The sequence below is a fragment of the Linepithema humile genome, chromosome 4 (genome assembly GCF_040581485.1).
Source record: "Linepithema humile isolate Giens D197 chromosome 4, Lhum_UNIL_v1.0, whole genome shotgun sequence".
In the NCBI taxonomy this organism is placed as follows: domain Eukaryota; kingdom Metazoa; phylum Arthropoda; class Insecta; order Hymenoptera; family Formicidae; genus Linepithema; species Linepithema humile.
This window is the reverse complement of record NC_090131.1, coordinates 18,096,739-18,120,216: the sequence shown is the minus strand read 5'-3', so window position 1 is coordinate 18,120,216 and position 23,478 is coordinate 18,096,739. Positions and strand designations below refer to the sequence as shown.

The 23,478-nt window shown below is 38.6% G+C and overlaps 1 protein-coding gene across 5 annotated transcripts in view; it reads left to right on the top strand.

Moving 5' to 3' along the window:
• Nucleotides 1-23,478, top strand: part of LOC105670882 (uncharacterized) — a 206,103-nt gene that overhangs the window by 124,953 nt on the left and 57,672 nt on the right. For all 5 annotated transcript variants that reach the window (XM_012364625.2, XM_012364626.2, XM_067353803.1 and 2 more), the window contains exon 6: nt 19,805-19,917. In XM_012364625.2, the coding sequence (XP_012220048.1) occupies nt 19,805-19,917 (113 nt within the window). The remainder of the gene's footprint in view (nt 1-19,804; nt 19,918-23,478) is intronic.

Here is a 23,478-nt window from a genome sequence, read left to right as displayed (position 1 = left end):
GCATACGCGCGATACGTAGCGCGCGCATTGTCGCGTACAAATGAACGAACTCCCGAACTTTCCGCAACGATTTGGTCTTCGCCGACGGCGCCGCGACACTCTCTCCGCGAGGCGTGCGCGCGAGTGTGTGTGTCAACGCGTGTGTATGCCCACACGGTGCAATTGCTCGTCGAGCCCGAGGCTACAATCGGAAAGCCGAGATTATTGAAATTTCCAGTATTCGCTTGCCTACAATCACGATCGCACGAAGATTACTTTGTAGAAATCCCGGAAAGCTATCGGCCGTGGAATTTGTAATTTTCAGTCTCTTTCGCGATGTTCTTTTCCAAATGTTTTTGAGGACATTTCACTGACGCATGTTAAGCTTCAAGACATATTTGCAAAAAAGAGTGAGATCAATATATTTGAAAGGGTTGAAAAACGAATAAAAACAAAGCGCGATCAATAATCGCGAGAAATTTCACTAAATGATACTTGGAATGATTTTTATTTTTTATATTTATTTATTTTTTAACTATTTTATATATAGTTTTTTGTCAAAAATATATGAAAAATGATTGGCGCGTTTAATTTATTTTTCAAGTTTCTCCAAAAATTTGCGAGAAATATAAATTTATATATACTTAAATACTATTAAAACTAGAGTAATGGGAATCATTTGCATCTTAAAACGAGTGCATTTTCCATTTTCTCAAATGAACAACGCGTAGCAAACAGGCATTAATTGGCCTTATTGTCGCGCGTGGTACTGGCGCATTAAGAAGCGGACCGGATCTGTTCCTAGTAACTTGGACTTAGGTGGTCCAAAACCACGGAAATCCGTTTCGAGTCCCGGAGCGAAACCGCACTGTTCTCTAAGACACCGGCGAGCCTGGATAGCGTTACGGTCTGGTGATCACGACTTTATGCGAGTTCCTAGCACCTTGTAAACACTTAAGCCGCTCACTGCGGCCTCAAGCCGCAAACTCGCATCTAAAATAAATACCGTGTCTTGCATTTCTTATCTAAATATGATTGTCCTTAAAGGCGAATTACCTAAACTTCACCGCGCACTCATTACTCTTTTTAATGTTAATTCCCGAAACGCTATAAGCATTAATAGTAAGGAAAACATTTACAATTGCATCGTTATGATAAGATGAAAACAAACTCTTGTAACTTTTCCCGATATTACGTTGCTAATATTTTATAACATAAAATAATTTTATTTTTAATTAAAACACACAGGAAAGAATATATGCCAGTGAAATACAAAGAAAAAGATTCCAGTTTGCGATGCTTACAGGAAATAATCATTTTGCTTACGGGATAATGATTAAACGAGGGTAACGGCATCAAAGAATTCGCGGAGATAAAGAAAACGTAATTGATAAAGCGCATCGCAATTGTAGCTGCACAAAAAAGCTTGCGATAATTGATGTGAGCGTCGATGGACCCGATTTCACTTTGTTCTCGCCGCTTCTATCTCCGATAATAGCGGTACGCTTTTTCACCGCTCGCAACTCATTTTACTCGCAGGTATACGCGCTTTATTATAGCAAACTATCGTGTTCGATAGAGTAACATCCGCGCATCGGTTTGCAATCGGACGAGGATGTACGTCGATTCGTCGTTGAAAGCAACCGATTTATTGTCTGCAGCACTGACCCACGCGCTGGAGCCAATTCCATTGGGCGAATCCCGGGCCTTTTCGCGCCCGTTCGGCATCAAAGCCATTCCCGGACTCTGTCCGGCCGCATTGTTAACTAACGATGTGCGTTTTATGCGCAGTGGAAACAATGTAAACACGTTATACCCTCTCGCCGGAGCGACAAATGGACGCGTTCCCTTTCTGTTCGCCGATCGGTTCCATCGTCCGGCATCCATTCGCGTAAAATACGTCGCGTTGAATTCCAGTTGCGATTTTGTTTCGCGCTCGCATGGTTTAAGATCGATTCGTATCGTACGATTGACAATTTATATCCTGACCGCGACATATTCTGCTGCAATACAATCGAATACGTAATTTATGTAATTAAAATTAGCTTTAAAACGTCAGCATTTTTTTACATTTTGAAAGTGTTTTATGATTTAAAAAAAATTTATTATATTTTTTTCAATGGTCCAGCAAATATGTGAGAGGTGAAATAAGCTATCATCAAAGATAATCTACAGAAAAAAAGACATATATTATTTTTATTGAAAAAGAATTCTTTTCGCTACTCGAAACGTTGTTCTCAACGTCTCTGTGCAAAATTATCAGCTCCTCCGTCGCGGACATTGATGGACGTCAGAGCGTTGCAAGCCCTTATCGTTATCACGACAAATCACTGGTTACCCAATCGCTTTGTCGCTGCGTATTCCGTCGCGGCGGCGCGCCGACACCATTTTTCCTGGCACGGCAGCGGATATTTCCCTCCATTTTTTTCACTCGACGTCGTCGTTCGCGGCAACGGGTGGCTGGCGTCGCCCAGAGTTTAGTCCTTCGACTTGAGCGGCTCCGTCGAGAAAGAAGGAAAGAGAAAGAGCCGCGCGAGAACCTCGCAAAAGCACTAGACGTAAGTCTCGCGGTATACTTTCTTACGTAGCTTCGAGCCGAGCGCCTTATCTTACTTCGCTTGAGCGAAGCAAAACACGAAGAAGATATGCCCTCGGCGCGCACGAGCACCTACGCGGCGCCCGGCTCCGATGTAACAAAGGCCGGCTGCGAGAGCAGCGGCGGAGGGAAGCTCTTCCGCAAGAGACGACAAAGTGCGGATAGAAAGGAGCACATACAAGATGTAAGGGGCCACTTAAAAATCGATATCCCGCGCGCTGCGCCTTACTCTCGCGCTTGACATTTATAGCAATGCGGTTTACGGTAAATACTTTATCCGAGGCAATATCGTCGCGATCATGGCGGCAGCAGGTGAACGTTAGCCCAATCTCGCAACAGATCGGTATTTATAATGGAAGCCGGAGAAGTGTCGGCACGACAGTGTGTAGGTGAAAAACTTTTATACGTTAAGTACAAGGTAGCAATATCACCTACGAGAAAATATTCTTTGTGTAACATCTCGGTCTTTTGTGACTAGAAGTTATTCCACAGTGGCGTAATCGTGGTCATTATCTTTGTATTACGGGCACGTACCTACGTTTCATTCGATATATTGTTTTCAAATTAATCGGAAATATTGTATAAATGTTTTTTTCTTATGAAATGCGAATAAATAATATGATTCTCCGTGGTTACACGACGCTATTCAATCACGTGAAAAATATCGATACAGCAAACTCACGTACAGGCAAAACGCGTAACGTTGAATGCATACGTGACTGAATACCGAGCTCCGTTGTTAAATAAATAAAACTGATTTTTATATTAAAAAAATCCGGCGGTTTATTCCCGTCGAATCCACATGTGTTATTTTATCCGTTCGTTGATAACAAATCTTCTTCACGTGGATATTTATCACAGTCGCGCAAAAATATGATTGGTTTGAAACTAACAATAAATATAATATTCCATTACATGTTTTTTTTTCCACAATCCCATCCGCAATATTTAAAAATTTTGCATGTTTAATCTTATTTCTAGTAAGAAATCAAACACTTCTTTATTGAGTCATTTCAGAAGAATATGAAAAAGAATGTTTTCTAAAAAAATTCAAGTTTTTTCTCCAACACGTCGAGCTGCTTATCTACTTTGCCCGAGGCAAAAAACATTGAGGAAAAAATATCCTTTATACACATTCGCGCACTGACAAAGTTATCTGTCGAAAAAAGTAGCGAGAAGCTAAAAAATAATAACGTAACAGATATTCTAAATTATTTACGTGAAATGATTTGAGATAAACAAACTGTAGCTTAAAATATCAGTATATTAAAGATGCATATCAACCAAAAAAAAAGATGCATGATGGCGCGATGCTTCATCTCGTGAGATAAATAGGATTAGTCGCGTTTCGTATAAAGAAGATATAATAAAGTTGGGAAATAGTCATTGCGTATGCTGGCGGGAAAGTAGTTTCGCGGTTAAATAAAACGCGGACGGCCGGAGAGAGCTGAATGCAAGGCGCTACTTAAGTATGTAAGCCACATTCTATATTGTTGATGCCCCGCGTGTTGGTAAATATAGAAAACCACATTTCCATCCCCGCTCTCGCCGCCGAAAGTGGCGAAAACGCCACAACGCACGAAAGAAATATCTGGCAGATGAGACTGAAAACATCGAATTGCGGAGGCGCTACGCGATAAGAGTTCGTGATCGCGGTACGATACGCGCGTTCTCTCCCTCGGACAATCTCACGCCGGCGCGGCATGAAAAAGCGAATGTCGAGGAACTACTAGGCGGCGAATACATATGGGAATACATAACGTAGACATAAGAGGCGACAGAAGGAAGTGATGTTCCTCGTAAGAGGACAACGTGTAGACGGTGAAAACGCGAGGATTTGCTTGAGATTTATGATTACTAGCGGCGCTTGTACACGGAAATGTAAAGTGCGAAGGTAAATACGAAACACGACTATAGCCATAAATAAATATCAAGTAGAAAAAAGTTATCCCCGGACATGTGAACAATATGTACAAGTGCGCAAATACAAATATAAAATATATGTCGAAAAGACGCATATTTAAAGTTCTGCAATATTCAACAATTATTGGATTATTTTCCATATATATCAAGTTTAATATGGAGAAAAAAATGATGTATATTGTGCGATCTCTCTCGTTACATTAAAAAAAAATATATATCTCCCAAATTCGTGCAACAATTTGAAACAAATAACGCAGCATTAATGGAACATCTGCCTATGCGCCATTTACACAATCTGCTTCGTGGAGTAAATGCAACGCGTGATCGATACGATACAAATGTCCAGCAGCATCGGCCGGTGCGCCATATACATATGTCCAGCGCATTAAGCGCGAAACGCAAACCGGATACCCGAAATACGTCGTCAGCGGAAAACATTCGGCGATGACGAGAGCGCACTCGTAAAAGCACGTATCCGTGCAGAGGCGCGCATATTTTACGTCAACAAAACACACGCAAAAGGGCTGCGTTCTGGGACAAGAGAGCCGCGACCCGGGAGAGTAGCAACCCGGATGCTGAAAGTGTAAGACGTTGTTGGGGAGACTCGCGCGTTTCTGGCGCGGGGACAAAGTGCGGATGAAAGAAGAGTGGAATACAAAGTCCTACTTAAGGCCCGGCATCCCCCCGACCGCAGTGCGGTCCTTTGAGATTTACTTCGCACGTCTAGCTCGGAAGATTTACCTTGTAGAAGTTACCGCGGCGCTGGTACTTAGGGATTCTCATGTCCTGCGTCGTGATTTAATCGGTGTACATTAGCATAGTCCTTCGAGATGTGCTAAAATGGCGTTAACGCCATTAATGATTATATTTTAAATTGTCAAACATATCGGGCCTGAGCGTGCGCCGGTCGCTTCGACTCGCGGCTGCACATTTAGAAGCACGTTAGAGTTGACATTGGCAAAATCTCGAGTTTTTATTCACTATTTATTACTTTGAAAAATTTTCTGAGCAATAAATACGGCGCAGCTTATAGCCAAAAGGCTTTGCAGTGAATACACGATATAGCGAACGAGTGAAGCGACATTTTTAAAATGAAAAGCATTTAGTGTTTTTCTCTCTGAGGTGGCCTTTGATGCAGCACTCTTGAAATTCGAGAGTCGCAGGTCGTAGGTTTACGAGAAATTAGTTTGGCGCTTGCCGTAAGCAAGATGGCTAAGAGGACGGTGAATTATAATCGCAAAGGATAACCAGTTTTCATATCTCAGATGCATTTTGCTTGAAGAGTACATATATATATATATATATATATATACATATATCTCAAAGCTACTCTCATTTTTGAGATTTTTACTTTTCCAAATTTTCCGAATGACTTTTCCCAAAGTAATTTCCATGTGTTGATGTTAAAAGATGGCATTAAAAATGCATGTGTTTGTTTAGTCAATAAATATATATCACACTAAATATCAATTGCGTGAAAATGTGAATAATCGACTTCGTTTTCATCGAAATTATAATCTGCCATTCAATCTATACATTAATAATTAAATAATCAACGTTGAATACAAAACAGATTGCAATTGTAATTAAATATCATTAATGATTGATGAAGAAAAGGGAGAAAGGGGAAAATATGTATACACATATATACTTCCATATTCGATTTATTATGCAAATATATATGCGATATTCAAATCTGAAGAGATTACTATAAATTAGACAACTGCGCGATCAAGCAACGTGTGACGCGACAAATGTGTATATTTTAGCGAATGTTAAATCATTTCAACTAACTCAATTTATGTTGCGCATTATGCAAGTAATCATGCATACAGGTTTATTTAATCTATAAATAGAATTCAATTTTCAGAATATATTACGAACAACGTCTAACCCTGAAATATACAGCTTGTTTTACATTGTAATGTATTATACCTATTTAATATCAGTTGTTAAATGTGTTTTTAGTAACATTTGTGCAGCAGTTGCGCGTAATTTAAACAGTTCGAAAGCCATTTATTCATATTGAGTATTATTAGTATGAATATTTTAGTTAATGATTTAATTATAAGTTGTATGCCATTTGAATCGACTATCAGTCATATAAATTGGAAAAAACGCGTTTTTGAAACGTTAGATACTCTTATATAATACTCTTATATAATAGTGAATGCACAACATTACATATAATACAAATATATATAATAAAAATCGATAAAATCTCGCGCTGCACGCACAGTTCCGTTTTTTATATACTGATTAAATTTTTATTAAAAAAATCTCATTGCTCTCTGCTAACAAAACCTTTTAAAGGAATAATCATTGGAAAAATGTAATGAGTTGCGTAGGCATTATTAAAAGTATTAAAGTATTAAAAGCATATTTTAATTAAATTAATATTTTAATTAAAAGACGTACACGTAAAAAATAAAAATTAAAAAATTTAGTCTCTGTTCGTCATTCGGTGAGATATTTCTGAAGTGAAATATTTGCTCAGTCCTAGAACGAAAATGGAGCGTTTAATTTTGCCGTTAGTTTTAGCCGCTGAATTTCAATCGTCACCTCGCGATGATACGAATTATAAAAAAAAAAACTGTAGTTATTCTACGTGATACAGCCAGCGCAATCGGCGCAAGCGAGCGAGCGAGCAAGCATGCTTGTCCCGACGAGCTTAATTAATTTGCTTCGTAATTCGCTGCGCAAATTCTCGACGCGACTACCGAAATCTCAGATAAATCGCCGAGGCTTGGGGATCGGCTTGTGCGGCAACGGGTCGGCGGAATTTAAGGAGATTCCACTACTCCAAGTTTAATATCACATTCAAGTGACGCTCTTGAGAATCGAAATGCCAGTAGTCAGACTCGTGGATGAGGAGGATTGGTTATGATGGGAACGGGGACGCCCGCAGAGAGTGCATCTACACAAACTTCACTTGCTCGCCCCTCCGGCGACGACCTCGAGCCGCCACCACCACTATCCCTCCCCCCCCCCCTTGTCCCCCGGCCGCCGCCCCGTCGAAAGGGCGATATTATCCAGATTCTATGAGTCCGATTGCCGACCCCGTTCCATTTCCTCCGCCGCGGGGGTTATCGACACCCTGTCAACTGCTTCGCGCCTTCGCCACGCGCAAGATGGCCCACTTACGAAGTCGATTCCCGATTCCCTGGACAATAACACGACCTTTAATGGAAGCGCAGGAAAGATGCCAACGGACGATATTCATGGCCTTATCGCGGCTGTACGCTTTCACGAGTAATTATGAATTGTGTGCATGCGGAGGCGCGTGTGGAGAATGCAGTCCTCCGGCGAATGCGTCGGAAATTCGACAGATTCGTCATTTGTTAGCTCTACCGTCGCTTGTTCTAGATTCATTATCAAATTGTAACGCGTTAATTAACATGGTTAAAGTTATTGAAACAAAGTTGAAAATGGTGGAAATAAACTGATGAAAATAAAATGCAAGGTTTTTTCAAAAATTTCTCGTTAAAAACAACTTTTACAATTGAATTTTAGATTTAAATGTTAAAATTGACAAAAGTTAGGGAGAGAGCTTTGTATTGTGTTAAACTTTACTAAAATTCAACGGGAATAAATATTTCAAAGTTTGCGGAATAATTACATATGTTGCTCTTCACGATGTTATTCTTTGCAATTGTTCCACTGCTTTATCATGAAACGTGACTAACATTGTGCGCCACGGGCCAACTCGTTTGTTAACGCACAAACGAAATTTTTAATTCACGCAGTAGACCAAGTAAAAATGCACTCAACGGGCTTTCAACCACTCTACGTTTATTGCGACAGATAGTTCACTTTGTTTGTCACAGGCCGTGGCCTTTCGTTTGATCAAAATGAATTAGCTTCGAAGTAGAAAAAGCACGGCTATATTCACAGCAATGTAATTTTATGATAATTATATTAATTATGTATAAAAAACGATTTGAGAAAAAATATTGGCGTACCCGACAATAATTGAACGTTTAAAAACAGCGAAAACTGCGAATGTAAAAACTGAAATATTAATGTGAGATGCATTCAGTAAATCTAACATGTAGTGCTGAAAATATTTTTTTCTTTACGCTGATGCGTAAGAAAATTTTTATTTCAAAGATGTAGTAACATCTTTGTAACATAGCATATGGCCATTTAATGAATATTGTTGATTACTTTTGCTTCACTGCCCTCGCTCGAAATAAGGAAAATATTACTGCATTACGTATATACGTGAAAGCGTTTCTTTGCGTTGGAAATACAGATTTTGTAAAATACAGCTCGGGGCGCTTTTATGAATTCTATTGTTCATTTTTCATATGCGTATATTCGCAAGTATTTTCATGGAGTAAATTACTCTTCCAGTATCTTCGTGTGTGTATGTCAAAAACAAACAGCCATACTTATCAATCTGGCAAACATTAACAAGCAAAAAGATTTTTTTCCATTGCGCAAAATTATAATGTAAGTGCTTTGCGGAAAAGTAATAAAAGGATTTATTTATTTATTTATTTAATAAACGACTATGAAACGTTGCGTAAAGTGAAATATCACGTTGCGAGAAACTCATTTTTACGACTCATATTTCAAAATAATAATAATTTGTTAATTTTTTAAATTTAGATTCTACTTTTTTATTTCACACGCCGACAAATTTCATATATTATTTTCTTTTTTTTTGACGTTATTCTCGGATTACATAATTATTTGCATTTTTAGTTTGTTTCTTTTTTCGAGCACGATACTGTATCTGATTTTACTACAAATTGGACTTTATCTTTAAATTGTCTAGAACGCGACACCAGATTTTGTAAGAAACCAGGTGGCTTGTAACCGAAATTAAGTTTTTTGTTCTGCATGTAACAGAGATCTTTTCACCATCAACTTAACATAATCGTGTTACGAATAATACCCGGCTTATTTGTATTTATGTGAAATTGTATCTGATACGAAATTTTATTATCATTTCTTTGATACATACCAATTGCAAAGCGCAAAAATGCCTTATAAAATATCTTGAGATACTTAACTTTTTATCAATTAAAATTAAATTTTATCAATTTAAATTCTATCGCAAAAAATAACATATACAAAAAATAATATAAGTTTTATTTTACTAACAATAAGACATACACGCGCGCCTTTTTTCTGTTCTTTCCTTTTGTATCCGTTTAATTGTATCTGTTTAAACTTTAAACTTGTCAAACAGCTGTTAAAATAAAACTGTCAAAATACAAACTGTCAAACGCAATCATCTCTATAACAATAATAATTGATAATAAACAAAATCATCAACTTTGCGATAGACAAACCGATCGATAACGCAATGACAACGAAAAGAGGCTTCAATAACAAACCTTTTTTAAGGTGGGATTCGAGACATTTAAAACATCTATTTTACGTTCGAGAAATACAATTATTTTTACTTCTTTTTCATTTCTAGCTCCTTTGTCTTGCAATTTCCTTTTTTACGTCCTTATAGTAAAATTTACAACGGTTGCAGTGTGCTCAGCACGCGCGTCTATGTAAAATTTCACTACACTATACGACATTTTATTTTTCCTTATTCGACAGGATCGAAATGTAAAATTCTCCGCGTTTGCTGGCAGCGTAACCATGCCTCCTAGACCGTGAATTGCACTGTGCATAAGCATTAACTTTTGCATTTCAGGCAAGTGTCGTCGCAACATTTTATTGTACCCTCACAAGAACTATTTTATGTCGTGCCATATTCTAGCTACAGATTTTCGATTTATGGACTAAAAAAGGGCTTCCCAACTATAGAATGCATCTTGGTATTGATTTTTTGAAGAAATATGCCGGATTTAGAAAATCGTATGAATAAATCAGACAAAACGATTTTATAAACAGACAATACGATAGAAAATTATTTAAGTAAAATGTTATTATTCTTTGAATAATTACATGTTAACGATTGAAAGCAATAAAATTAATTATATAATAATTAATTATTTAAAATATAATAAAAATTTTTTAATTTATTATTATTGCAATATGCAAACATTGTTAGAAGATAGATGTTAGAAATGCAAGCTGTCACTAAGTTTACTTTTGATAGCGTTTGAAGACATTTGAATCTGTGAAAGATATCAATTTCCACGCACGTTGTTCTCGCGTCTTAATACCTTAAGTGCACGGGCTCGTCTACGTGCTAGAATCGTTTACACCCTCTTAATACTTACAGTATATATACGTGCCGATGGCGCGTACGTGAATGTGGTGCTTAATGTGGTCTACGTGATTTAGTAAAAAAAAAAAGAGATTTAAAAAACTGACAAATTTACTTAATTAAGATAATATGCTTATTTACAATTTGTTTTCCGTAATACAATTTATTGTATTTATACTTTGTGGTTTGTATTGTTACAAACTTGAAAAATCAAAAAATTCTTGTCGTATTTTTTCTCTTCTCGCATTTTTTTTTTCCTTTGCGGCATAACGTTAATGCGCTTCGCAACTTTCATATTTTAAGCTGACAATTTTTGAAACACGCGGAGTGGAAGTTTAGATCAATACTTTTACACTGATGAAAAATTAGATCTCTCTAGAGAGGTATTAAACTTTTTTTTACGTTGCTGCACAGTGGACAGAAAAATGAAATAGGACGGACTATAAAACGAGGAAATCGCTTTATGGTATATTTCATAAGTATCTTTTCCCCACAATATTTTTCTTCATTTAATATGGACGATGACAAATACTTTTTATTTATGAGCTTACATGACTTTTTTCTTATATTTTTGAAACGATAAAAAATTTTTATTATACATTTCAGCCGTGATATATTGTTATAATTTATGTTAAAACTGTAAAAAATTTAGTTGCTGATAAAATTCTGCTTTGTCTTTTTTGTGTATTACATAAAATTTGAATATATTTATTTAGAATTAAAATGTATCTTTCAAAGCGTAAGATTTATATTACATTTTATTTGTATAAAGTTTGTATAATATTTAATAATTTTATAAAATATTTGTGTTATATTGCTCTTAATTATTTTTTTATATGAATTGATATCTTCATCAATATATCTATATCTTCTGCAAGCAATACGAAGCCTGTTTTATTTAAACTTTATAAAATATCACAATGTCGAGTAGATCGTCATCATTTTACATTGGAGATAAAATGCAGATCTAGCTCTTATACAAACGGCAATCTGATTCACTCGACCAGGAAACTGATCCTGTGATTTTCTCGGACTTTGCACAATCTCTCTCTCCGTCTCTTTTCTTTTTTATCTCTCTTTTGGCATCAGCAATACGCCCGCTATCTATATTCGCACGGAATTTCGTTTGTCGAGAAATTTTATTTCCCGTTGTTCGACGCGATCGAAATGCAAACTCTCCCTCGCCGTTTCTGGCACCACAACGGTACTTCCGGCTCGCTCTACGAGACGCGTTATGCACCGGTATTCGAGATTCTTCTCCGCGATATGGATTTACGGCAGCATCGAACAGGAATGAAGGGGCATACAGACGCCGTGCACGGTGCCGGAGTTCTTCGCTTTTTTATCTCTGAATTACTCGCGTGCCTCCGAACGCTTCAACCTACTCTTTACGTACGTCTAGATCGCCATTCTGTCAAACATTTTTTTAGTTTATTCACACTGCGCTCGAATAAGAATGCTTTATAAAATCAAGCAGATCCAGCTAATAGATAATAATTTAGTTAATAGATTAAATTGCAAATTGCGTGAATTATTTACATTGCATTTTATAAATTTACAAACGGAGAAAATTAACTTTATTCTAACGATAGAATTAAAAGCTTAAATATCAATTAAATTATCTGAGAAAAATCAAACATACTTTTCAATCAATTTTTTATTGAATTAACGTAACATAATTAAACTTAAACATTTACCGAACAATTTGCATCATTCGCATCGCTGGCGAGAAAGGACAACGCGAATTTGCTTTTGTGTTTAAATTTGCACAGGCACGCGAAGACAGTTACGTCACGTTTATTCGGAGAGTATTTCCAGAGCTTCGGGAAAATATTTTAGTATTTGCGTTTCCCTACGGGGGTCGACGTACGAGCGAGGAGGCTACGGCGCATAAGCATCTCTCTTTCGATCGCGCGCACTCGCTTCGATGCTTACATTCGTCTGGAAATATACAGTTACGGCAAAGGGAACGTTTATCCACACGCAACGTGAGATTCTCCCAAGGAAACATGGATTTGCAAGTGCTCCATCGCATGAGCGCGGCGAAGCTTTCTGACAGGGGCCCCCTTTTAACCTCGCTGTTCCGTCTACGCGAATTTCCGACACACATTTCTCGTTTTCCCTCCCCCTTCGTTTGCTTTACTGAACTCCCTTCGATCACACGCGCACGCCTTTTTTTAAATTGCTGCAAGGAGTTTATTGATTCCCGTGAAAGCTGAAAGTAACGGAAATATCGAAAATAAACCTTTCGCGTGATTAATAACGCGAGATAATTTTCCTCCCTTTTTCGATGTCCGATGGCAATATCGAATGTTGTCAATACGAATAAATTTGCTCGCGATTTATTTGAAATTAAGCAAATTAATATTTGTTATTGTGTCAGTTGCGAATTATTATGTTTGGCGATTTTGACCTGAATAATATTTGATACCGTAATATAAGCGATCCGTTCATTTCTCGTAAAATATAACAGATACATGACAATACGATAAAAAAAGCAGAAGTCAAGATATCATACTGCAATGCAATATCATCGCATGCCTTGAAGCACCCGCAGAAATCATGCGCTGTAATCCTCATACTCTTCGTATGAAAGGATATCTTTTTGACGTAAAATACGTTGCTTTTACGAAAGTTATTGATTCACCTCCACGCAATCGCGCGTATAGAAAACAGATCTAGGCGATAGAATGCAGGATGCGCTCGACAACAGCAATTTAAAAAAAATCGCGCATAACGCCGATGCTACGTCATTTACACAAAAACTTGCTCATCGACCGGTCTTATTTTTGCACGCTCACCTTTCATTCTGACTCTCGTCATCATTCTCGGCGTCTTACACATTTCACGACGTCAGATCGGCGAGTACTTATGTTTTCTCGGAAACACACATCGGGCCACGAGAAAATATGTATCTATAGACGATTCCAGAAAAGATGAAGGAACGTTTCGACAGAGCTGCTGCCCAATCTTTCTCTCTCACTACGTTTCCGCTCGGCTTTAGAGCGTCTCGCGTACTTCCTCGCGCTACGTCGCTTCGTTTATTTCCTTTACATCCGGCGCGGCTTTCGATCCGCGACTTTTACTTTGCCATGCCAAGCGGCTGTCGAAGTGTTTTGTAATCCCGGAAAAGACGTGCCGCGCGAGAAAATTGATTTTACACACTGGCGCGTGTTCTGTCATGTCTTAAAATGCATTCAACACCTCCGAGGATGACAAGTAGTGATCTATTTTTGTGCCCGACCATATTTCTTCGAGAATCCGAATTGCATTGTAGATACAATACTTATAGTTCAATAAAATATTTTTAAAAAACAAATTGAGATCCAATTGTAATGATTTAACTTTATAAAAAAATTAAAAATTTATTTACTTATGGGAGCAAAACTTGGTTGCGTATTGTTAGTTTAACTAGTTCCGGAAAATAAATTTTTATTTTTCCATTATCACATTGTGTGTGCGTCTGACATAACCTTACGAATAACCGAAATATAGCATGCTCAAACAAATGCCTATGGCGATACGCGCGAAAAGAATTTAAATACTTCAAAGGGAACGAATGTTTTGCAGCTAAATTGAAAAAAAAAATAGTTTGTCTCAAAATTCTCTGGATAACGAACAGATTGCATCTGTTATTTTCTCTCACGAATTCGAAATCGGTCTTTTTAATGGCGCCAATATTCCCGCGTTACCTATTAACCTGTCGCTAATGAAGAACGAGACCGCAGTGCGTGCACACAATATATATCATTCGGTGTTGGGATCGTCCTGGTCGTACCATTACTGATTATCAATAAATTTCACGCGGTTGCGGTAATATATTCTCGCGTAGAATATTCCCAAGCCTGACGTGGTTCAACGTAAGAATGTACAATTTTCAAGAATTTTGGAAGAACAAAAATTAAGAGGATTAAACATAGTTAGGAATGCATAATATATTCATTTTATTTAAACTTGACTGTGCAAGTGAACAGTGTTGTGTAACTCGCGATATTTCAAAGTATCCACTCGCCGGACTTAAAATTAATCGCATAAGTACACGTGTTTTAATTATTGCGCGCTATATCGCGCATTTTGCAAATTCGAAGTACGGAACTGCTGAACGCCTTTTAATTACACGTCCACGAGGATCGTTATGAAACTATGTTTTAATTATACAGGATACTTCTCGAAGCTTGACACGGCAATACGTCGGCAGCCGGAAATTTATGATAAACGCCACGGCGGATTATCATGCGTGGTAGTATGTTGAAAATTTTGTAACTGAATACACTTGACGTAAATTGAATGTTTTTGCGCATAGGCCGTTTAAATCGCGATTATACGGGCAAAAGTCCCAGTGCGCCAATATATAGAACGTGTATATTCCAAATTCAGTTGGCCAATTACCAAGATAATAAGCTTTGAAAATTAAGCATAATAACCGGTTGGTTTAGCGCGCGAAAGGATTATTAACGCAAATGAAATCAATAAGCGGATGAACGAAAGGTTGACCAAATTTTGCACGGTTCACCGAGCTGTACGCTGCGTTTAGAGAGGGTTTATATGATTCTGTGATACTTAACATATTTCGACTAATTGTAACGCTTTATATTTACTCGGCAATATGTTATTACCTTTGGTTTGTCAATATTGCTTGTAATTTTTTTTATTTTTTTTTTTATTGAATTTTCACTTCACGCGTTTGCAATGTTTCAAAAACGAGAATCTAATATCGTTGAGAATTGTTGAGCGTTTTCTGCATTTTCACACAAATCTCCTACATACGATTTAAGCGAATTTCCTGTTTGCAATATCTCGTTCTCTCACGGCAAAAAGTAAAGACGATATAAGATTTCTAAAGCGGCGCAAGTACGGTGACCTGCGAGAAGTTTATTTTCGAAGGTTTCCGACATGATCGGAATTTGGATCAGATCGTGGGAAGAAGTTCGTTACAGTAACGAACTAGAACCTTTTACCGGACCCGTGCAGCCGCCCGATTCCTCCTTAATTTTGTTCCTCGGGTAAAGAAACGACGGGTCCGTTATTGGACAGATCCTGCAGACACGTTTGCAGTGACGCGCATAAACTTCCTCAAACGAACGACTGGATGAGCGTGAAATATATTTTATATATCCCAAACTTTGTTATTAGCCGGCAGATAGCTTTTTCGGATGATATTACACGAAAACTTTCGAATATCGGTTTCGGAAAAATCCATATTTCGCGAAAGTTTTAACGACAATGTGACTAAACTTCGATTATAAAGTATGATAATAGAAATTGTTCGACGGAATTATAAACTGAGATGTTTCTACTTAATGCAACTTTCCGTAATGTAACATGAAGAAAAATATAAGATATTTATAATTTCATTTATTAAAATTCAACGGTGTGCAGTTTCCGTGAAAAGATGAGCTTGTGCTATTTAATTTATAAACAAAGACGAGTCTCGATATATGTACTTTATCAGTGTTTGAAAGAGACAAGCAGCAATCCTTTTTTCTGTTTTCCTCTTTCTCGTTGATGTTGTATCGTACATTGGAGACGATAGATTCATATTGCGAAAGGTAAAAGTCCATTTCAGCCGCGCTATGTTTTCACGTTTCTTCGTTGTGCCGTCTCTTTTCTTCACGAATAAAAAGCCTTTTATTTTCTTTCCGGAGTTAAGGGCCCGGTGACTCCTTTGTCAACTTTTTGCTGCAGACAGAAGTGCATCTAACCTTCATTAAGCGTTGCCTGACAAATGCAAGAGTTTCTCTCCACAAACCTGATACAAGTACTTTCCAGAATAATAATATATTACAATAATCCGAAGTGGAAAATTTTAGCAGCAGAGATTTTATTTTATTACTTTACTAACGAAAATTAATATTTTGAGGATTGTGTAAAGCGTCCTTCGGCTTTCTTGGAAATCAGCGTCGAGCTGCAAAAATTTGCATTTTAATCTCCATACCATCGCCGAGAAGTTTCTACGCACTTTGCGAGACGTCCTGAAATGCAAGATTTTTTTAATAATAGAGGAAAGTTTTTTTCTCAGAGCAGGTACACCAATGCTTAATCAGACATAGTGAAAATAATAAAATTACAATTTAATCGAAAGCATAGTGATCGCTTTAATTATGTTAGGATGACATCAAAATTATCATATCGCATAGAAGTTACATAATTTTACAGCTTTGCGCGAAGCATAACAAATTATAGTTAGGGATTTTATTGTAAGATGTATAGCATTTCTTTAAAAACAGCCATTCCTTTATTCACGCCCAGTAAACTTTCTCGTTCATGATTAAAATCCTCGTGCACGATAAAATTCTTCTGTATTTGAGCAGGAGAACGCGGAAATTTTCTTCGAGTCGCAAACAAATTGCGATTCCGTGCTCCTGAAGCTCTCGAAGACTCGCTTCGCATTTCGCTTCATGGAACTTTATAAGTCCCATCTTCATGGTCCTCGCTGGCATCTGCGTAGAAATTTACGCGCGGTTTCGCTATAACGCGGCTATCGACTTGCCGACCGCGGGAATAAACCTGCTTTAATGGCATACTGAATCGGTTTAGCGTCTCGATAGATGCCGAAAAGGATTTTGCCCTCGCGTGGAACGCCGCCGACGCTTTCGTCTAATGCTTTCTAAAATTTGCATCCTAATCTTCGTAAGCCCCGCAGGGATTACCGCCGTCTTCTTTCACCGTCTCGAGGATTTGCTTAACCTCAGCTTTCTTTGAGAGGCCATCTTCGTCCTACCGCGATCGATATAACATTTTACGAGAATCTTTCACAAGATACAAGATGCGTAGTACATAAAAATATACTAAAAAGTGCAGTATATAAATCAACGTTTAAAATTAAAATATGTATTCTATAAGCTTGTTCAATTGCTACAAATTATTATATTTATATTAATATCTGTGATAATAAATGATTTATCGCATAACAGCTAACATGACTAACGGCACGCCAATATTATATAATGCATGTAAATATTTGATTTTACGTTTATAGCTCTAAAATATTCAAGTGTCTATAAAGACTTCCAAAGAGCAACACGGGACCGTTTGATGAAATATTCAGACTTTGTCGAACGTATGTCTACGCGAAAGTTTAGCATGAATCGCACATAACGTCGAACTGATCGATCTCTGGAAAGTAGGTGAAACTTGACATCAGTTTGAGCGTCAATTAATCAGAAAATTAAAGTAAATACTAGCAATAATATTAATGTGAGTTAAGCACAACGCGAGATTTTGAACCGCGATGGGGTGGCCACCGGATTGGCAACTAATCAAATATGGGACTGATGAAGGAGCGAAGGTAGGAGATTTATTGTAAGTAAATACAATTATAGGAGTTACGAGTGCCTCGAATAACCTTCGGCCCCAGCTGACGCTAACCCGAGTACAGCTAACCTGACCTAACTAAATAATCGAATTAGAGACGCCTTCTACCGCGATGGTGCCCGCTGCGAGGTCCATTTCTCGTCTTCTCTTCGTCCACTTCTGACTTACGTTCGCCACAATCTCCGGACCTTGTTCTCGGAATTGGCCTGGGAGCAGCAAATTGACTGCGGTTTAGCGACGGACACGATCTCTCAGGTGTTGCGACGATAGGTCGTCAAGGAGCGAAGACAGTGGCGTCTGAATATAAAATTAGAAAACGTCGGTAAACGGAAAGATTCTTAAAAATACTAGCGATATCTCGAACGCACATAAATGAACCAAAAATAGGAAGAAAAATAACAATTATTTTCACGATCACGATTAATTTAAAACTTCAGTTTAACATTGAACAGTTTCACAATCCAATAATACAATTTTTACGTTAATTAGTTTTTCCAAACTGTTCTCGATTTTCTGCCGTATAAAATGTGCGATGAAAAGAACAGTGCCCCTTCTGTGTAATTTTCGACCGTAGCATTGTATTACTTGTAGACGAAAATTCGCATGCACCACGTGTCTCACAACTCGCCAAGTTTCCTCGCGTCGACAAAGTTCGGATATTGATACCCAGCGATTCGACGAAACACTACGCCGCGCTTGCCTTCTAAATAGCTTCCAAGTGCTACAAACGATCCTCTCAGTTCTCAATTGACGTCTGATCAATCTGGAGGAAACATTGTACCTTCTTTGAGACTTCTTGTGCTGAAAAATACAACTTCCCTGTCGTTTACAGGAAAAAGTTTCCGGACTTACAGCCGTTTGCGACAACGAAACTTTCGCGTGTCCGAGTTGTTAGCAAGAAGTTCGCACTTCGTACAATGGCATATTGACACGCATTTTAAACACAATCTAGTTCTGTGCGCAAAGAATTTTCAGTCACGTTCTGCATTACTTCAGAGATTAATAGTGATAATTGGATTTTCTATGTGATCAAGATTAATTAAATTTTATTCAATATTAGACACTGAAATCTTGTATTATAAAATTTGATAGACTTAGTATTTTAAAATTTATACTTTTTTTTTACTACGATGCATTAAAGTCCTATATTTTAAACAAAGAAAGAATTTAAAATGTTAATCAACTAATGTATAGAAAAATTGATTACTATAAAGAAATATTTTTATATAAATTTTTACATAAATTTAATAATTACATTAAAAAATTGCCCATTATTTACACGTTATACGCGGATAATATAAAAGATTATTGATTTATGATAACTGACAGATAGCTATACGATCGTTATTCACCGCGAATTATTCGTTTTATATCTGGCCGAATTTCTTGAAACCCGCTTGAAAGGCTTTTTTCATCGATGGACTATCGGTGAAACGCGCAACGTCCGGCAAGGACGGTCCGTCAATAAAAGCGCAAGCGGTGATTTACGAGCCGCATGCGGAATGATGACAAAAACAGGCCGCAATAAATCGCGCGAGTACATCGACCCCGCGGTTATTTGCTATATATCACTTTGAAAGAATTCGTAAATTTGCCTGCCGCGCGCGTCAAGATCCCATCGTAAATACCGTGACCAGCGCGCGCAGGTCGTCACGGAGCGGAGACAGGCAGAAGAGCGTCTCGCCGACCGTAGGTGGCCCGCGGCAATTTATCACGCTAATGTTTTCTTTTATTGTCGCAACGCACAAAACCTGGTGCGGTTGCGCGCACATATGAGGCGCACGCTTACATGCGAAATGCACGTGTTTCAGAATAAACGAGAACACAACACGATCGCAGTTCCTGGCCTACTTCAGCTTCTCGTCCAACACAAGTACGTCTGTCGGCTGGCCGGTGAGAGGCGGACATCCGGTTAACAATACGGGTAAGATGCTCAACTCGTTTTTTGCGATGAATTATGTTACGCTTTAATGCTCAGTATCTTAAACCCACATTTTTGAGTGTACTTTGTACTCGTTCAACAACGATTTCGCCGACAAAACATTTATTTTTTTACAATATTCGAAATTAATTTTTCATAGAATTATATAACTGTTATAATCGTTTATTAAAAGAAACTACGACATTGAGAAATCTTTGGATTTAAATTTATTGATTAAAAACAGAAGATTAGTATTTAATCCGTTTAATATCTTCCACTACAAAATCTTCAAAATTGTTTCCTAGATTGACTTATCTTATACTGATGGAACATTTTGTACCGCATTGTCACGGGCTCGATAACGCGCGCCTAAAGTCACGAGGCAATCACGAAAGCGGTGATCTGTTGGACAAGTGAGATTATGGTGCTACGTAAACTTGGTTGCCTGGTCGCGCTCGCAACACATCCTGTTCCAGGCAGCTCCTATCATAGACTATTGCTTAAACTACACGCGAACAACCTAGTTCACTATCGGCTTCCCCATGACGGTAAACTTCATCTTCCTGTAAATTACACCCTCGTGGTGTGGCTTATCACGCGAATGTTCAACTGCGAACAATCTATGTAAATGGACATTTTTCTCAACACCCTTGTGACAAATTTGCGAGTCGCGAAAGTGGACTTTTCTTGCGCAAATAATGATTGTGTGTAACTTCCTGCTTGCACTTCTCGCGAGGGAACAATATTTTCAGAAATTTTCAACAAATAAACAACAGTTTTTGTAACACTTTTGTAAAACAGAGTGCGAAAACATTTCCGCGAGCAAATTAAAGGAGCAATTCTACCCGAGACTCTTTCTGCAGGCCGCGTCGGAACAAAAACAAACTATTTAAGTAACTCGCTAAAGCATAAACCCCGTAGCATGTTCGCAAATTATCGATGCGCGTTTTGCATGTAAAATCGAGTTACGCGTTAACCTCGTTGCCCTCTTCGATTAAAGCGTACGTTGGCGAACGTTCACCAAGCCCCAAGCGTATCGCCTGTAAAATTCACAGCGGGAAATCAGAATCGCGACGAATAGAACGGGCAGAGAACGAAGGCGGGGATTCGTAAGCGCTAGAGTGTACGCGAGCGTGTATTCTTCTCTCTCGCGCGCGAAATTCAGGTAAAATGTGAGAAAGGCATGAATTTCGAGAACTCTCGTCCACGATGATAATTCTGGAACCGCGCGTCGGTGAATGTGGAAAATGTGAACGGTGAACGCCGGAGGGAAAAGGTGGGACGGCTAGAACGCACAAATTTCCTCGCGCGAGCAACACGAAGGGGTAATTTCCCCTCCGTAGTCAGAACGAAAATTATACGAGCTTAAGTGCGGACCAGTTCGGGCTTAAGTGAAAGGAGGCAACGACGAACCGTTCAGTTTCGAAGCCATTTAGCCGTCGTGATCGAAAGCGTTAACGGGTTATACCACCAGTATCGATCTTCCCGACGCGACTACGCGATTTCTATCTTTAAACGCGACGCCTTTCTAATCTCCTATGCGGTCGATACTTCTCTGCGAAAATCTAGTCGGGATGGCTTTAAGATAGCCATGGATTCTCTTAAATTGCTCGAGATCGAGTATCGTCCGCGTAATTTCGCGGCAAAAAATACTGGAAGATAATTGGGTAAACAATTTAGTATTTAAACTAAATCGTGTGTGTTTTAGAAGTTTCTTTAATGATATTGGCGCATCCTGTATAAATCTTAGCTTTCAAACTCTTCATTATCTGCAATCAATCAATTAAATACCATTCGATCGGACGGCGATCTTGTACCGCTTTGATGGCTGCGTTGTGTATGTCGTAGGTAGTGAGAGAAAATTGAAAAGCCCTTTTAAAAAAATTGCACGACGCTGTTATGAGAAAAGTTTCGTATATATGTGCCTTGGACTTCCGCGTCTGGTAATATCGTGTAATGACATACCAGAGTTCTTTGACCCGCCGTCACCCCGAGAAATATAAGCCGTATTCGCGAACAACCGGTGCGCCAAAGAGCAAAAAAAAATACGCAAGAACACTTTCGTCGTTTTATTTCTTATTACACTTAAAAATAGAACTATATTTCACAGCTGAATTTTACAACATTTGTGTGACGTGACGTGCGTAAATTACAAACGCGTCAAACTCGTTTGGAGTGAAACTCACACACAAAATTGAACAGTAAAATACAATATTTTACTTTACTTTTATTTTTATTAACGCGTAGTTCTTCCTCAAAAAATCTCTCCGCTTCTTGCACAAGTATTTTGGCTGTAATTGATCACAATTACAAAGGATCTTCACACTTTAAATCGGCTTTAAACACGCCTTTGAGATGACAAATGCGTCCCGTGAAACGAAGGAAATGCGGAACGGGCAATCAGCAATTTCTTTCGAGGTGCCGCACAGTGGCGACTGAAAAGGCGCGCGTCGAAGGCAGCGATAAGAAGAGGAGCGCGCTGAGAAGAGCGAGGGACGAATCCCGCGCGACGGTAAAAGCGACCCTCGTGAAAGCTTCCCTTCACAGTAAACTGTAACGAGACGACAACGATTCTCGATTATCCTCGGGAGAAGGTCGCGGCGAGGCGATCCATATGCGCGGGACGTACAACTAGGAGACGTGACTGTCACTCCACCATTCGGATGAGAGCGAGGTCTTTTTTTTGTCGTTGGCACACGGTCTCGGCCCTCGTCCTATTGGGAAACGTGCGAGAGGCACGAACGAAAGAATGATAGGTGGTGGAGGGAAAGGATGTCCTCGAAAGAAGAACGGAAGGCAACGCGCAGAGAGAGAATGAGAGAGACAGAGCGAGAAAGAAAGCATTGGGTGGAGGCGCCGCCCGATTGACAAACAGATCAATCGTGGGTGGAAAGACGATCTGCAGTCTTACCGCTCGACCTGGCTCCGCTTTTCCCTCTCGGTTTCCCCACACGTGCATTTACGCAGCCTGCGCGCTTGCCCACCCACTAAACGAGGGAAGTCGGCCCTTCCGCTTTCGAATTTATCTCCCGTTCGGAAGAACCGGCCGACGTTCCGGGGTGATTTATATAAGAAGAGGAAGCAATTGTGCGACTAAAAAAGATCGCCTTGTTAAAAAAAATGTTATTTTCAAAATGTATCTTTCACATGGGCGGATGTTATCGTGAAAGAATGAGCAATATTTATGCATATATATATAGGCATTTTAGCTTTAAATTAATTAAATTTTGTACTTTATTTATATGTTTGTCTACAACAAATTATTCGAAATTATTTATTTATTCGTTGCCGCAGAAAGTATTAAAGAAATTAAAATTAGAATGTTTATTCAAATACAGAAACATAATGGATTGAAAGACAAAGTATACGTTAATCAACTGACAAAGCGATCAATTGCTGATAAGAAATCCAGTTGATTTACAAGCTTGTGCTATCGCTTGACTCTATTTCTCCCCTTGCTTTCCGTACAATCGCGCAATCGCATAAACTGCACTTACTAGAGAAGTGCTCTTAGCTGGCGCATTTAAGATAGATTATTCCACTGAAAGTCCAGCACAGATCTCA